Genomic DNA, 17,616 nt, shown 5'->3' with positions numbered 1-17,616 from the left:
CTGATACCCACACCTGCCCTCATTTACTCTGTCCCACACTTTCCTTTTTTTTTTTTTTTTTTCTACCCATTTTTTTTTTGTATGTGTGTTTATGGCCCATTATTGTACTCGTGTGTGTGTGTGTGTGTGTGTGTGTGTGTGTGTGTGTGTGTGTGTGTGTGTGTGTTTCTGTAAATGTCTTTCCTAAGCGGGTGTCGAACTCTGGACCTCTCGACTTTTTGTTACACCGCATATCCTGTTTTGCCATTCGCCTTCTGTGGTAGTAGTAGTAGTAGTAGTAGTAGTAGTAGTAGTAGTAGTAGTAGTAGTAGTAGTAGTGGTAGTAGTAGTGGTAGAAGTAGAAGTATTATTATTATTAGTAGTAGTAGTAATGGTTGTAGTAGTAGTAGTAGTAGTAGTAGTAGTAGTAGTAGTAGTAGTAGTAGTAGTAGTAGTAGTAGTAGTAGTTGTAGTAGTAGTAGTAGTAGTAGTAGTAGTAGCAGCATCATAACCAACCACAAAACGACAACAGCAACAACAATATTAACACACACACACACACACACACACACACACACACACACACACACACACACACACACAATTGCTTTTTTCCCCGCGGTGTTCTCCTTTCCTCCCTTTCTTCTGCGTGTGGGCGTGACCTTCATGTGACCTCCTCCCCCCAGGGTCACGTCGGGTCACCGTGGTCTCCCGTGAGTGGCGGCGGCGGCGGCGGTGCTGGTGGTGGAGCAGTTCCCTCTTCCTCCTCCGCACGCTACTTCGAACCCCCGCCCTACCTGGATTTTGATGCCCTACAGGTGAGAGAGAAAGAGAGACACCTGTTGAAGTTGATTAGTTCATTAAGATCCCCACACACCTGCCAGTACCTGTTTGAGATTCACCTGTCGTTTACAATCAAGAGTTTCCACCCCGTTCACCTGTCGGCGTTTTTACCTGTCGTCTTTAATTGCGTTCGCACCTTGATTTACCTGTCCTTGTTAATTAAGTGTTCTCACCTTGGTTTAACTTTTTAGAGATATACCTGTTCGTTTTAATTAAGAGTTCTCACCTTCCTCACCTGTCCCCGTTTCACCTGTGCGTTTTAATTAGGAGTTCTCACCATGTTCACCTGTCCCCGTTTCACCTGTGCGTTTTAATTAAGAGTTCTCACCTGGTTTACCTGTCCCCGTTTCACCTGTGCGTTTTAAGTTCACTCCTTGTTTACCTGTTTGAGATTCACCTGTCCTTGTTAGAGTTTTGACCTTGTTTACCTGTATCCATTCCACCTGTGCTTGTTCATTAAGAGTTTTCACCTTGTCTACTTGTTTATTTTACCTGTCTGTTAATTGAGAGTTCACACCTTTACCTGTTTGCGTGTCACCTGTCGATGATTAAGAGTTTTTCGTTTGCGTTTTACATGTTTTTAATTGAGAGTTTTCCCCCTTGATTTACCTGTTCGAGACTCACTTGTGCTTGTAAATGAAGAGTTCTCACCTGTTGACCTGTTTCCGTTTCACCTGTCCTTGTTAATTAATCGTTTATGCCTGTCTTACCTGTTCACTTCTCTCTTCTTTTTTTTTCCTTCCTCTTCCTTCAGTTCACCCGCACAAACTAGTTAATTAAGTACATCTCTCTTGTTTCTTTGTTTGGTAATGTACAGGTAATGTTTTATTTAATTATCAGGTGAGTTTAATTAGCATCACTTATGTTTAATTCACCTTTTGAAACTATTTAATTGAAGCGTTACGCAAGTCTTGTTTATTTGCTTGTTTGCTTGCTTGTTTGTTTGTTTTGTTTGTTTACTATTTCACAGGTAACTTTTTATCCCTTATTACCTGCCCACTTAAGTTGATTCACCTGTTCATAGTAGCTAATTAAAAGTCCACACCTGTCTTCCTTGCTTGGTATTTCACAGGTAACGTCTTTTTAGAGATATACCTGTCCGTTTTAATTAAGAGTTCTCACCTTGTTCACCTATCCCCGTTTCACCTGTGTGTTTTAAGTTCACTCCTTGTTTACCTGTTTGAGATTCACCTGTTCAAACTAGCCAATTAAGAGTCCAAACCTGTCTTGCTTGTATGATATTCCACAGGTAACGTCTTTTTAATCATCACCTGCACACTAAGTTGACTCACCTGTTCAAACTAGCCAATTAAGAGTTCACACCTGTCTTGCTTGTATGATATTCCACAGGTAACGTCTTTTTAATCATCACCTGCACACTAAGTTGACTCACCTGTTCAAACTAGCCAATTAAGATTCCACACCTGTCTTGCTTGCTTGGTATTCCGCAGGTAGTCTCATTTCAATTAACCTGGCCACTTAAATTGATTCACCTGTAAAAACTAGCTAAATGAGACTTTACACCTGTCTTAATTGTTTGGTATTCTGCAGGCAACACTTTTTTTTATATTAATGGTCATACCTGTCCACTGCAATTAACACCTCCACCACACCTGTACAGACTAGTTAGTACCTGTCTTAATTGTGTTTTTTTTTTTTTTTTTTTGGTATTCAATTGGCAACACTTTTTACATCTCAATTATCACACCTGCCCACTCCAATTAAAACCTCCACCACACCTGTACGAACTAGTTAATTAAGTCCACATCTGTCTTAATTGCTTTTTTTCACATGTAACGTTTTATTAATTATCATACCTGCTCACTTTCACTATTCTCACCTGTACACTTATATATTTTCTCCTCCACCTTACCTGTAGAGACTTGTTAATTAAGACTTCACACCTGTTCTGTTTTTGTTTGTTTGTTTGTTTGTTTTTTTGCTTTTTCACAGGTAATTTCTCTCAATCACACCTGCTTACTTGATTCTGATCCCATAACTTTTTAATTAGTCTTACCTGTCCATATTTAATTTCCTTCACTTTACCTGTACAAACTAACTAATCAAGAGTCCACACCTGTCTTGTTTGCTTGTTTGTATTCACAGGTAACTCCACTAATTTATCATGCCTGCTCACTTTCATGATTCTCACCTCCTCATTTGCATACTTTCTCCTCCACTCTACCTGTGCAAACTGATCATTCAAGAGTCCACACCTGTTTTAATTGTTTTTTTATACAGGTAGGTTTTTCATTCATTTATTATACCTGCTCAGTTTCATTAATCTCACCTGTACACTTCAATAATTTATCCGCCACTTCACCTGTACAAACCAGTTAATTAAGAGTCAACACCTGTTTTAATTGTTTTTTATACAGGTAGGTTTTTCATTCATTATTATACCTGCTCAGTTTCATTAATCTCACCTGTACACTTCAATAATTTCTCCTCCACCTTACCTGTACAAACCAGTTAATTAAGAGTCAACACCTGTTTTAATTGTTTTTTATACAGGTAGATTTTTATTCATTATTTTACCTGCTCACTTTCACTAATCTCACCTGTACACATCAATAATTTCTCCTCCACCTTACCTGTACAAACCAGTTAATTAAGAGTCCACACCTGTTTTAATTGTTTTTTATACAGGTAGATTTTTATTCATTATTTTACCTGCTCACTTTCATTAATCTCACCTGTACACTTCAATAATTTCTCCTCCACCTTACCTGTACAAACCAGTTAATCAAAAGTCCACACCTGTTTTAATTGTTTTTTTATACAGGTAGATTTTTATTCATTATTTTACCTGCTCACTTTCACTAATCTCACCTGTACACATCAATAATTTATCCTCCACCTTACCTGTACAAACCAGTTAATCAAAAGTCCACACCTGTCTTGTTTGTCTGCTTCTTATCACAGGTAACTTATCATCTACACACCTGCCCCCCCTCCCCCACCCTCAGCCCTCCACCTCACCTGGCCAAACCTGCTTATTAGTATGCTCCACCTGTCTTGTTTGGCCTCCTCTTCCTCCCACACGCAACTTTTTTTTTGGATTTCACGGCTGTCTGGAGCAAGGAGGGAGGGACTACAATAACACCTGTCTACCTTGCTTGATTGATTGTTTGCACGTATGTTTGTTTGATTTGCCTGTCTGTCTGTTTTTTTTTTTTTTTGTCGTCTGTCTGTTTTGCTGTCTATGGTTGGTTGTCTGTCTAATCGTCTGTTTTGCTCATCACTGTCTTGTATATTTGTTTGTGTCTTGTTTATATCTTTCTTGTTTACCCGTCTCTGTTTTGTTTACTTGTTTACTTTATTTTATTTTTTTCTACATCTCCATTTTATTGTTTTTTTTTTCTACTTGTTTTGTTTTCTTTTCTAGCAATTCTTTCTTTTTACCTGTCTGTTTGATTTACCTGTCTTTGATTTACCTGTCTGTCTGATTTACCTGTGTTTGATTTACCTGTCTGTCTAATTTACCTGTCTGTCTGATTTACCTGTCTGTCTGATTTACCTGTCTGTCTGATTTACCTGTGTTTGATTTACCTGTCTGTCTGATTTACCTGTCTGATTTGTCTGCCCATTACCTGGACACACTAATTAACTCAACCACTTACCTGCGAGTTGGTTCATTAGCATCACACACCTGTCACTGGCTTGCTTAATGGGTGACTTTATTAACCTGTCTCACCTGTTCACTTTGACTCCTCTGCTACACCTGTATAGAGCTAATTAAGACTGCTCACCTGCCTTACACACCTGTCAATTGTTCTCTTTTCCTCAATTGTTTCCTCTCGTGAGCCTTTTCTTTTTTTCTCTTCTACTTTATTTCTCTCTCTCTCTCTCTCTCTCTCTCTCTCTCTCTCTCTCTCTCTCTCTCTCTCTCTCTCTCTCTCTCTCTCTCTCTTCCAGTTTTATTCCTTTCGTTTTCTCTCCATTTTCTTCCTTTTTTACTTGTTTTTCTTCTTTTTTTTTCTTGCTGTACTTTCTCTTCATCTTAATTTCTCTTCCTCCATTCGACTTTCTTTTCTCTTTTTTTTTCATAGTTTCCCTTCCTTCCTTCCTTCCTTCCTTTCATCCTTCCTTCCTTCCTTCCTTTCATCCTTCCTTTCATCCTTCCTTCCTTCCTTCCTTTCATCCTTCCTTCCTTCCTTCCTTCCTTCCTTCCTTTCATCCTTCCTTCCTTCCTTCCTTTCATCCTTCCTTCCTTTCTTCCTTCCTTCCTTCCTTTCATCCTTCCTTCCTTCCTTCCTTCCTTCCGTCCTTCCTTCCTTTCATCCTTCCTTCCTTCCTTCCGTCCTTCCGTCCTTCCTTCCTTCCTTCCTTTCTTTCTTCCTTCCTTTCTTCCTTCCTTCCTTCCTTCCTTCCTTCCTTCCTTCCTTTCATCCTTCCTTCCTTCCTTCCGTCCTTCCGTCCTTCCTTCCTTCCTTCCTTTCTTTCTTCCTTCCTTTCTTCCTTCCTTCCTTCCTTCCTTCCTTTCATCCTTCCTTCCTTCCTATCATCCTTCCTTCCTTTCTTCCGTCCTTCCTTCCTTTCTTCCTTCCTTCCTTCCTTCCTTCCTTCGTCGTGTTTTCTCTTTTTCTTGTGCGTTTTCTATTTTTTTTGGGGGGGTTCTCTCTCTCTCTCTCTCTCTCTCTCTCTCTCTCTCTCTCTCTCTCTCTCTCTCTCTCTCTCTCTCTCTCTCTCTCTCTCTCTCTCTCTCTCTCTCTCTCTCTCTCTCTCTCTCTCTCTCTCTCTCTCTCTCTCCAGCTTTCTCTTTTTCTCTCGCACCTGTTTCACTTTCCTTTCATCCTTTCTTTCATTTCTCTTTTTTTATATGAGAGAGAGAGAGAGAGAGAGAGAAAAGATAATTGAGGAGGAAGTGTCAGAAACCACCTTTAAACGACCTTGAGAGAGAGAGAGAGAGAGAGTTTTCGTATGCCCGTGAGATGAACTTTCTTTTCTTGGTTATGTTGACCGTTTCCTTTCTGTTTTACTCTCTCTCTCTCTCTCTCTCTCTCTCTCTCTCTCTCTCTCTCTCTCTCTCTCTCTCTCTCTCTCTCTCTCTCTCTCTCTCTCTCTCTCTCTCTCTCCCCCCCCATGCCTCCAGCCGTCAACTTTCTCTCCTCTCGCATTCACTCTCCATATCTCCTCGGTACTCTTTCTCCTCCCACCCACGACTCTCCTCCGTGCTCCGCCCACTTTCCTTGGTGTGCCCATCGTCCTCCTCCTCCTCCTCCTTCTCCTCTTCCGCCGTCTCCTCCTCCTCTTCCTCCACCTCCTCCTCCTCCGCACAAAGGCCGGGCAGCGGAAGTCCCTCGCCCGCGGCCGCCCTGAGCCTGGAGCAGCGCGGCGCCGCGGGACGGGCAGTGAAGGAAGTGTTAACGTGCATCACTGCGCACACACACACACACACACACACACACACACACACTAATGCTGGCTCCTCCCAGGTGGCCCTGACGCGCCTGGACCACTCGCCGCAGAAGGGCAAGGGTTGTGTTGGCCGCAGCGGCGCTCAGCCACCGCCGCCCTCCCTCCGGGGCTCCCGCCGCTCCTCCGCCGACAGCCTCCACCTGCTGCAGGACCAGCACGGCCTCGACGAGAACGAAGACGACGCCCGGCCCCGCCCACGCGGGTGGTGAATATCGAGGTGAAGCTTGAGGCGCCGCCCACATCCCAGCCTGCCCGCCCTGCCGCACCGGAGGGGCGAGCACGGGCGTGACGCCCTTGGGCACCCCGCCTCAACACGACGCCCGCCAGGAGCTGCGGCGCCGCCTGCTGCAGGGCCGCGCCCGCAGGACGCCCACCGGCGGCTCCAACCCTCTGCTGACCAGCGTCACGTCCGAGGCGGAGGAGGCCTTCCGGAGGATCAAGGAGGAGGTGGCGCGCCTGGCCGCCAAGCGGAGATCGTCCAGCGACCTGCTCGACTCCCGCGCCGGCAGTGACTTGCTGTGGAGTGGCGACGACTCCGTGGGTGATTCGGCCAGCGTGGCACTTGGCCGCGGCGGAGAGGAGCAGCGCTCGTCCTCCGAGGCCGACGTGGTGATAAGCGACCGGGAAAGCGTGGCCAGCTCCGGGCAGGTCAGCCGCCGCACCGTCATCACCATCAGCTCCAAGAAGAGCAAGTCCGCCAGCAGCCTCGCCAGCTCCCAGGACTCGGCGCCGCTTTGGCTGCGGGACCAGCAGACGCGCCGCTCCCTGCGCGGGGACCGCCAGCCGCTGGAGGCGGGCATTAGCGTCTCCATCGTCAGCCGCGACGCCACCTCGCGCATGTACGTGCGCCAGAGTGACGCCGAGGACAGACCATCGCGCGCTAGCGCCTTCAACGTGCGCCAGACTATCGAGAAGCGTCAGATCCAGCAGGAGCGGCGGGAGCGTCGCGCCCTCAGGGAGAGGATCAGAGAGCAGCTGCGCAGCTTATCCGAGGGTCGCCAGCGCCGGGACTCCTCCGGCTCCCGCGGCTCGTCGGGGCAGCTGAGCGAGTCTTCAGCGCGGTCCAAGTCTATGAGCTCGCTGGACCAGGACCAGGAAGAGGAACGCAGCGAGTCCCCGCTGGTCAAGGTCCAGTCCAGCCCCACGCTCGAGCGTGAGAAGGAGGCGGTGCTCACCTACCTGTACGGCGCCTCGAACTTGGCCGAGGACCTCCGGCCCCCGCGCCCCACACCGCCCCCCAGGACCTGCTCCGAGCGGCGCGAGGCCCCCGAGGGGGAGTGCAGCGACCCCTGGAAGTGGTCCCGCTCCTGGGACCCGCTTAGGACCGGCCGCGAAGAGCCTCCGCCGCAGGACTCCGCCGCCAAGAGTGCCGAGTGTGTCGCTGGTGTTGGACTCGGCGGCCGCGGGGCAGACCGACCCAGCGGGGCCCGGGAACACTCCCCGCCCCGCCCCGCCTGGCGCCGCCACCTCCCGGAGACATCCTGTAAATCGTCCAGCCCCTGTGACCCCACCGGACCGTCGGTGGACCTCACAGAGAGACGCGAGCCTCCCCAGGGCAGGGAAGACCCACCCCCGGGGCCACAGCCAGTGCCTCCCCCGCGGAGGAACAAGCTGAGCCTGTCCACGGGACACATCAAGCTGGAGGAGGAGGAGCAGCCCCACTGGGTGCGGCTGGCCAAGGAGCGGCGCAGCCTGCGGGCGGCCCGCCAGGTGGAGCAGCTGTCAGACCGCGCCTCCACGGCCAGCCGCGAGCCGGAGTGGGTGGGCCGCGCGCGCCGCAAGCTGGAGTCCCTCAACGTGACGCTTACCGCCACCACGGACGTCAGTTGCGCCAGCTCCTGCGTCACCGAGTCGTCGTCGGCGTGGAGTCGCGGCGGCCTGGACGCCCTCGACGACCTGCGCGAGGAGACGACGCGCATCGGGCAGGAACTGGCGGAGGAGGCGGCGACGCGCGTGGAGGCGGAGCTGGCGGTGGCGCGGGACTCCTCCAGAATGCTGGAGGCGCCCGCCGAGCCCGCCGGGGACACCGCCTCGCCGGAGAGGCCTCGAGTGTCCTTCGACGCCGCGGCCACCGAGGCCTCGGACGGAGACTCCAGCAACCGCAGACTGCGGCCGCGGCGTGCCCCGAGGGAGGAGGTGCGCTTCGGGGACCTGAAACACGACTGGGGCGGCGCGCAGAGCCGAGCCGCCAAGACGGTGAACGGCAAGCCGAAGGAGATGCGCTTCGGCGAGGTGCAGGTGAAAGAGGCGGCGGCGGAGGACGTGGCGGCCCCGGAGCCCCGCAGCCCCGCTCCCAGGCCCCGCGCCAACAGCTCGCCGGCGGCACCGGCGACGGGGGACAGCAAGCGGCCGGTGATGCGTTTCGGCGACACGCCGCTCAACCTGTTCCCGGCGGCCGCGCCGCGCGGCCCACAGAGCTCCTCCAAGTTCGAGTCGGTGGCGGGGCCGGACCCAACGCAGATGACAGCCGCGCAGCTCAACCAGAATGTGGAGGAGTACGACTTCCCGGTGCCGACGGGCCGCGAGGACGCCTCGGAGCTGCTGCACTTCCTGGAGGAGAGTCTGCGGCAGGCCGAGGCCGTGCCCGAGGTGGTGTCTGCTGCGGACGAGCGGCCGCGGCCCAAGAGCATCCTGAAGCGGCGGTCCGTGGAGAGCGTCGTGCAGGAGCTGCGGCGCGAGGCGGCGGGCGAGGCGCGCCACAAGGTACAGCACCACCACCACCACTCCCACCACCTCCACACCTCCTCCCTAGACTGGGACTGTGTAGGTAAGGGAGGCGCCGCCCACGCCCCGACCACCACCATCACCACCACTGCGGCCACCTCCCCCAACGCCACCGCCACCACAACCCACACCCCTCCACCCAACACAACACCCACCCCCTCCCACACCCCCACAGCAACCCCCGCCGCCTCCGCCACTAACGGCAGCTTCTTTAACATCAAGCTGCGCCATGTGTCGCCTCACGCCAGGGAGCAGCAGCCCGCCACCACCACAACCCCCTCCCCCCTTACCCCCCCGCCCACTAACAACGACCCGCGACCCTTCCCCTCCGAACACTCGCCACACAGACGGCCCCTCGGGGCGCTCACCCCCACACAGCGACAGGGCGCGCCGCTCCCCCTCAGGCAGCAGGAGGTGCGGAGGGGCGCGGGGCTGCTGGAGGCGAGGGAGAGGAAGGCTGCGGAGGACGACCACGACCAGGAGGCCAACGAGGACGACGAGGAGCGGGAACGACACGGCGCCAGGGAGCTGCTGCCGCCTCCAGCCTGGGCCACGTGTAGGGCCGGCCGCGGCCTGGCCTCCTCAGGTGTGTGTGTGGGTGTGGGTGTGGGTGTGGGTGTGTGGGGGGTGGGTGTACATAGCAATACGTGACAAGTGTATGTGTGTGTGTGTGTGTGTGTGTGTGTGTGTGTATTTTTGTGTGTGTGCGTGTGTCCGTGTACATATCAGTACGTGACAAGAGTGTGTGTGTGTGTGTGTGTGTGTGTGTGTGTGTGTGTGTGTGTGTGTGTGTGTGTGTGTGTGTGTGCGTGTGTCTGTGTACATAGCAGTACGTGACGTGTGTGTGTGTGTGCTGCACGGCATGCGTGTGACGTGTGTTCGTGGCATGGCACAGCTAACACCCGCGCGGCGTGGCGGTGGAGGGTCTACTAACTCCCGCCCTCTGTCTTGCAGCCCTGGCCCGCCCCTCCCTCCTAACACGCCTCACTAACCGCCCCAGCCCCGCCTGGCTTCACTAGCACCGCCGCCGCCCACGCCGCCGTCGCCGCCGTCCAGGCCTCGCAGGACAGCCCCGCGGCGCCGCCACTAACCCGCCGCTCCCACCGGTACGCCTCTACTTAGCCGTACCCGTGGTGCAGCGGCCCACTAACCCGGCGGCGGCGCGGCGCGGCGCGGCCCGGCGGGGCGTGGCCGGAGGCGGGACTGTCAGCGGCGCGGCGCGGCGCGGGTGTGGCCGCGGGAGCCGTGTCATCATGTTGGCCTTGTTTGCAGGGGCGGCCACTCACCACCCCCCCGCCGGGCCCAGGGGGCAGGACAGCGGCCCCCAGGACACCCCACCGCCCAGGCCATCAGTCCCCTCGTGCCCGCGCCCCGCCGCCAGCCCCCCTGGCCTGCCGCCGTCACCCCCATGTCGCCACGACGACGTGGCCCCCGAGAGTGACTCTGTCGAGGTGACCGACGCCTCGGCCCGCCCGCCCCCCATCGCCTTCCCCCGGGAGCGGCCCCGCTGGGCAGGGGGGGGCGAGGGCAGGCTGCCCACACCCACACACCCTGGCACACACCCCACACACTCTGCCCACCCCGCTGCTAACCACCACCCACTCACCCCGCTGCCGCCAGCCCCACCCCCTGCAGGTAAGATTGTGACCTCCCAGGGGCAGCATGCCGCCCCTCTTCCCCTGGGGCGCCGGGACGGCCTGGAAGGGCACGGTAACGCGCCTCTCTTCCGTCTTATCCCCCCCCCCCCCGCCCCCGCCTCACTGCTCACCCAACACCACCCCCTACACTCCCTTGCACCCCCTCCCGAAGGATGCATGCAGCCCCTTGTACTGCCTGAGTGTGTGTGTGTGTGTGTGTGTGTGTGTGTGTGTGTGTGTGTGTGTGTGTGTGTGTGTGTGTTTGCTTTCGCGTGTGTGTGCGTTTGCATATACATGTGTGTATGTGTGTGTGTGTGTGTGTGTGTGTGTGTGTGTGTGTGTGTTCTAACGAGCATGTTCCTCCACAGCCGGTGAGCCCCGCAGCTCCGCCCTTGCCGCCCCGCCAGAGCACGACTCCGGCCCCTTGGCCTCCAAAGCTAGGCTGCACAAGGAGTCTGTCCTGCCCGGCCACGACCCCGTCGCCTGCCCCGCCCCACAACGCGTTCCGGTCCTCGGCCTCAGCCCCGAGCCCGATCCCCGCAGTCCCGCCGAGGCCCGACCCCGAGGGCTGCCCGTAGACTCGGTGACCCGCCCGCCCCGCAAAAAAGAGGAGGAGGAGGACCTTAAGGGTACGGGGCGCGGCGACCCCCTTGCCACCTCCATGACCCCCGGGGAAAGGCGACCCCGGGAGGCGCGCCTCAGCGGGGAAAGTAAGGCGCGGAGTCCCTCCAGGCCCTCCGCTGCCCCGCCGCCCCACGGTCCCGCCACGCCCACCAAGCAGTCCCGCGGCCGACCCCCGGGGGAGAGTCCCATGCCGCGCCTGGTGCATGTGGAGGTGGTGGACGAGGAGACAAGACGCGGCCCCCGCAGGCGCGAGGAGAGGCGGGGAGGCGGCGGCGGCCTGCTGGAGTGGGAGGCGCGGCAGCGGCAGCGGCTGGAGGAGGAGGAGCGGAACCGCTTGAACCTGGGACTGTCGCTGCGGCCCGTGTCCAGCCGCATCAAGGAGCTGGTCAGGATGCACGGCGCCTTCATGTCCAGGTTCAGCCGCGACAAGAAGACGGACATCAACGGCACCGTGGACGGCGCCGACGACATCTTCTTCCAGAAGATCCCGCAGGACCCCTCCACGCGGCCCCCGGCTCCCCAGGCCCCCACCCCCACCATGCGCTCCCCCTACATGGTGAAGAAGATCCTTAGCCCCGCCGCAGACCCCAGCCCGGGCCCCGAGCCGCCCCGCCCCACGCGCCGCGACCACCCCAGGCGTCGCTCCCCTGCCCGCAGGACAAGCCCCGCCCCGCGGAGGGCCAGCCCTGCCCCGCGAAGGACCAGTCCCGCCCCGCGGAGAGTCAGTCCCGCTCCCAGCACACGCAGGGCCAGCCCCGCCCCGCGGAGGGCCAGCACAGGCCCTCGCAGGAGCAGTCCCGCTTCACACAGGTCAGCAAGCCACAAGAGCAGCCCCAGCCCCCGCAGGACAAGCCCCGCCCCGCGCAGGAGGAGCAGCCCTAGCCCCCGCAGGTCCAGCCCAGCTCTCCGGAGGTCCCCCTCGGCGCACCGCACTCCAGGAGAGAACCGACGGGTGGCCCCGCCCCACGGGGTGCTCACCGAGAGCAACCGGCAGCCCTCCCCCGGCGGGGAGGCGCGGGACTCCCTGCGGCGCCGACTGCGCTCCTCAACCTCGCCCGCCGCGCGTCGCCGGCGGCCCGGTGCCTCCCCTGACAAGAAGGGCGGCGTCCACAGCGTGGGGGAGGCCGCTCTCAGGGCCTCTGAAATCCTGGCGGAGCTGCGCCGCGCCGCCCACGCCTCGCCGGCCACGCCAAGCTCACCCAACAAGCCTGGGGCCGCCACCACGCCCTCCGCCGCCCCACCCCGCCTTGACGTAAAGGACGGGGCGGGGGAGCCCGGCAGTCCCGAGACGGGGGACGTGGCGGGGCGGGGCAGCATCAAGGACCCCGAAGCCCGCCGGGAGTGGCTCACCAAAATGCTCACCTCCTTAGCCCCTGACCCCGCTCCCCCGCCCACACCCTCCCCCAAGCTCCCCGCCGCCTCCCCTCCAGACGCCCCAAGCCACACCTCCCGCAGCACGCTCTGCTTCACGCCGACCTGCCCCGCTGCCGCCCCCGCCACCCCCGTCGCCCCGAGTCGAAGAGCCTCAGGCGTCCTCAACAGCCCCTCCAGAGCAACCCCCGCCAGCCCCCTCCAGACGACGCCTCATCGCTCCCCAGGGGAGGGCGTGAGCCCTGTGGCCCCCGCAAGGAGATCTGCCTTGGCCTCGCTCAAGACCCACGACTCCCTCGCCCCCTCCTCCCCCCCTCGAACACTCTCATCCAGCCTCACCGTTACCCTCGTCCCCCCCACGTCCCCTCCTCAGCCCCCTACACCGCCGCCCCCCGAGGACCCGATCACCCCGGCCTCACCTCCCGTGCCCAAGACTGCGCCCACCACCTCCACCCCCGCCCCCGCCTCCGACGTGGACAGCCCCGTGAAGGGCCCCGTTAGTGGGCCGGACCCCCTGCAGCAGGGCAGCAGGCGTGGCCCCGTCAGCCTGGCGTCCATCCTCAGCGACTCGTCGCGGTCGTCGTCGCGATGCTCGTCGCCCCTCGCCTCGCCGCGCGCCTCGCCGGAGCGCCTCCTCAAGCGGGACGCCGCGGACGTGGCCGCCAGGCTGGGCGTCATCCCGGAGGGCGCCCTGCGCGGGGAGCGCCGTGGCCGGGGCCTGGGCGAAGACCAGAAGGAGAACATCGCGCCGCTCTCCAAGCTGAGCGGCGGCGAAGACGCGGCCCCCAGCGTGGCGGCGCCCTTCAGGTCCTCCTTCAGACTGCGGGAACGCAGCGAGGAGCGGCGGAAGGGGGGCAGGAAGTGGGGGGAGGAGGACGGCCCCGCGCTGAGCCGCCGCACCGCCCTAGCTGCCCCGACCGTCACGCTGCGGGCAATGGCGGCCACGCCCCTCAGGCCACACGCCGACGCCACTTGGCCGCCGGCCCGCGCCGAGGCCTCCGCCAAAGGTGTGTCCGCGGAGGAAGCCACAGGTATATACAGGAACTCTCGGGCGAGGGCTTCCCTGCGCCCCGAATGCCTCAGGACAGACTCCGGAAGCAGGAGGCCATCGACGTTCCCGGAGTCAGGCGACGGCCCCGACAAGGACCCTCCCCGGGGCGGCGCCCCCGTGTCCCTCAGCGACATCTTGTCCCGGCGGGAGGGTGCCGGCAGCCCCGAGTCACCCGCCTATAAATTTTCACCCAAACTCTCGTTCTCGGAGGAATTGACGCACCTGAATCACAGGTACCGACGCGACGCGGCGGCGCCCACCAGCCCCACGGAAGCCGCCGCCCCGCCAAGCCCCGCCCCGCCGAGCCCTGCCCCGCCGCCCGCTCCCGCGGAGGCTGAGTCGGCCGCCGCCGCCCCCAGGCCGAAGCAGCGCCTCAAGCAACAGTTGTCCACGGCCGGGGCCGCCGTGGGGCAGAGGCGCCCTAAGGAGGGCTCCCCCGCCCCCCGGGGCGCTCCGCGTCCCACCACGCCCTCTTCCAGGAACAAGGTGGTCCGCCGTAACTCTAGTCTGAAAAGGAACCGCCCTGAGGATGCCCGAACGTCTCTCAAGGCCAAGAAGGAGCGAAGGAACTCCGAGGAGGACTCTGCCCACGAGACGGTGGTGGAGGCCGGCGGCAGCGCCACGCACACCCGCACCACCGTGAAGCGCTCCCGCCTGCCCGCCCCGGACAAGGTACGTCTGTGCCTAGCAGCCCCCTTCACCCCCCCCCCCCCCCCTGATGTGGTGCTGGGTAACCTCACCTCCTCAGTCCTCACCCCTCACTCCCCATCACCCATCTTACATTGTTGAGATGCCAAGTAACCTTCCACCCCCTCACCCCCCACTCACGCTTTCCTCCTCCCCGCAGGCCCGCCCCGTGAGTCGCTCCGGCAGTGGTCGGTGTCGGCGGGAGCCAAGCTTTCGCAGCACCGCCTCGCGAGCCCTCGAAGACTGGGCGGCGTCCACCTCTGTGCCGGGGAAGCTCGTCAAGAAGGTGAGGCGCGGCGTGCTGACCCTCCCTGGGGCACGCGGGCAGGGCGGGGGGGCGCAATCTAGTTAAGGGGGGAACACGGGGAGGGACCTGTCTGCAGCAGTACCGCGGTGAGGTGTGCCGGGAAGGGGAGGAGGAGGAGGAGGCCGGGGTGACACAACTAGGGCGGCAGTAGGGTCACCTCAACATCCGGAGCCAGGCTAAGGACGGAAGAACAAACGCCTGATTTTTTTAAACCTCGCACTAGTCTTTCTGGACAATAATGTGGTAGATTTGTCTTTTTTTAACCCGTTTTTCAATGCGTGGTTAGTTTGTTTTGTTGTTGTTTATCACTTTTTACGACTGAGTTATTAATTGACAACTTAACTCCGTGAAAATCCAACCCTCCTCACTAACTCCCTCCCAAAAATGTGGCAGATATGTCTTTTATAACCCGTTTTTCAATGCGTGGTTAGTTTGTTTTATTGTTTTTTTATCACCTTTTACGACTGAGTTTGTAACCGACAACTTAACTCCGTGAAAATCCAACCCTTCTCACTAACCCCCTCCCAAAAATGTGGCAGATATGTCTTTTATAGCCCGTTTTTCAATACGTGGTTAGTTTGTTATGTTGGTTTTTATCACTTTTTACGACTGAGTTTGTAACCGACAACTTAACTCCGTGAAAATCCAACCCTCCTCACTAACTCCCTCCCAAAAATGTGGCAGATTTGTCTTTTTCAACCCGTTTTTCAATGCGTGGTTAGTTTGTTTTGTTGTTGTTTATCACTTTTTACGACGGAGTTATTAATTGACAACTTAACTCCGTGAAAATCCAACCCTCCTCACTAACCCCCTCCCAAAAATGTGGCAGATTTGTCTTTTATAACCCGTTTTTCAAAATTTCAATGCGTGGTTAGTTTGTTTTGTTGTTGTTTATCACTTTTTACGACTGAGTTATTAATTGACAACTTAACTCCGTGAAAATCCAACCCTCCTCACTAACTCCCTCCCAAAAATGTGGCAGATTTGTCTTTTATAGCCCGTTTTTCAATACGTGGTTAGTTTGTTATGTTGTTTTTTATCACTTTTTACGACTGAGTTAGTAACCAACAACTTAACTCCGTGAAAATCCAACCCTCCTCACTGACCCCCTCCCAAAAATGGAAATAGAAAGTCACACCAGCAACATAACTGCCAAACTCTCCTGTTCTTTGGCTCATGCGTATCAACCATAAGCCCAGGGCCGGTATTTACAATTAATCTTAAACCACTAAGTTAAAGATTAAGATTAATTGTAAATTCGTGCGTTCAGGACAGGGTCACATCAAGTTACTTATAATATCTCTGTCCCTGTAACCCTCTAACGCCCTTATGTTCGGCAGGAGGGGCAAAGGTTCAGCCACGAGACGGAGGAGGTGGAGCGCGGCGGCAAGCGGGTGGCGCGGAGCGTGGCGCGGCGCGTGGTGCGGCGAGGCTCCAGGACGCTCTCTGGCGGCGGCGAGCTGCTGACGGAGACCAAGGAGACGTCATCTTCAGGTAGTAGTAGTAGTAGTAGTAGTAGTAGTAGTAGTACCGGTTACAAGTGAATGGCTCCAGTGTCTCCTCTTTACTATCTACACCGTTAGCAATAGTAGTAGTATAATCACAGTATTAAAGTAGAGGCAGAAAGACTAAAACCACCTCTCATTTCAGGGCTAACTAAAGACGGTAAGCAAGTAAAGGAAAACGGGAAGAAGCAGGACACCAGCAGCAGGGACAACGCGAGGACAAACGAGAAGGAAACTGAAGCCCTGACAGGAACCAGGAGAGAAAAAGGAGAGGACGCCGCCGCTGTGGTCCTCGCCAACGGAGAGGATCATGATGAGGACGAGGCGGGTGTGTCGAGGAAGATGCGGACCTCGACGGACGGGGAGCGATACATGACGCACTCGGTGACGGACAAGCACGGCGCCAAGACCTTCACGACGGAGGGGGTGAACAACAAGACGACCAGCTCCGTGGAGGTGATTGGAGGTGCGTGGAGGTGATTGGAGGTGAATTGATGAGATTGGAGGTGCGTGGAAGAGATTGGAGGTGCGTGGAGGTGATTGGAGGTGAATTGATGAGATTGGAGGTGCGTGGAAGAGATTGGAGGTGCGTGGAGGTGATTGGAGGTGAATTGATGAGATTGGAGGTGCGTGGAAGAGATTGGAGGTGCGTGGAGGTGATTGGAGGTGAATTGATGAGATTGGAGGTGCGTGGAAGAGATTGGAGGTGAATTGATGAGATTGGAGGTGCGTGGAAGAGATTGGAGGTGCGTGGAGGTGATTGGAGGTGAATTGATGAGATTGGAGGTGCGTGGAAGAGATTGGAGGTGCGTGGAGGTGATTGGAGGTGAATTGATGAGATTGGAGGTGCGTGGAAGAGATTGGAGGTGCTTGGAGGTGAATTGATGAGATTGGAGGTGCTTGGAGGTGAACTGATGAGATTGGAGGTGCGTGTAGTTTCAATTCAGTAATAGCTATCCTTGTCAACTTTGAGTGTAAGTATTAGCAAATCCTACAGGTCGTCGAAACAGGAGGCAGACACTAGCATAGGGTCAAAGGATTCCTCATCTCCTGGCCATGTAGAACAATTTCTCTATGCTCCGATTTTCCGTGTAACTCTTCACATCACGTTTTCTATGGTAGTGAGGCCAGAACTCTGATAGACGCGGACTGTCCATTTGTATCCAATTTCCTGTCCATCCCACCACTGCCACCAGTTTCATGGAGGTGTTTCCACTTCTCGAAGCACATGAGAAATTGATCCTTTTGGAAGAACAATTCCTTTTGCAAAACCCAGGCCTCGAGATGCAAGGCAGACACTCTATCCTGAAGCCAATTAACCCGTCCGCTGCGATTGGCATGAATATCGCCTTCAATGGTAGCCTGAAAACATATACTCCCAGGTCTTTCTCTGCTTCTGTGGTGGATAGTGGAGTGTTTCCTATGTGGTATTGGTGTGCTGGATATCCCCTCCCAAAATGCATGACT

The 17,616-nt window shown here is 56.6% G+C and overlaps 1 protein-coding gene across 1 annotated transcript in view; it reads left to right on the top strand.

The window, feature by feature from the left end:
* LOC126986027 (serine/arginine repetitive matrix protein 2-like) overlaps positions 1–17,616 on the top strand; it is a 64,262-nt gene that overhangs the window by 44,065 nt on the left and 2,581 nt on the right. Inside the window, exons 4-11 of the mRNA XM_050841714.1 lie at positions 666–797; positions 6,261–6,441; positions 6,491–9,553; positions 10,240–10,602; positions 10,973–14,322; positions 14,498–14,623; positions 15,985–16,138; positions 16,295–16,615. Coding sequence (XP_050697671.1) covers positions 666–797; positions 6,261–6,441; positions 6,491–9,553; positions 10,240–10,602; positions 10,973–14,322; positions 14,498–14,623; positions 15,985–16,138; positions 16,295–16,615 — 7,690 coding nt within the window. The remainder of the gene's footprint in view (positions 1–665; positions 798–6,260; positions 6,442–6,490; positions 9,554–10,239; positions 10,603–10,972; positions 14,323–14,497; positions 14,624–15,984; positions 16,139–16,294; positions 16,616–17,616) is intronic.

Source organism: Eriocheir sinensis, chromosome 61 (assembly GCF_024679095.1).
Source record: "Eriocheir sinensis breed Jianghai 21 chromosome 61, ASM2467909v1, whole genome shotgun sequence".
Classification (NCBI taxonomy): Eukaryota; Metazoa; Arthropoda; class Malacostraca; order Decapoda; family Varunidae; genus Eriocheir; species Eriocheir sinensis.
Note: the sequence above shows the minus strand (reverse complement) of the source record. Positions and strands in the feature narration are given on the sequence as shown.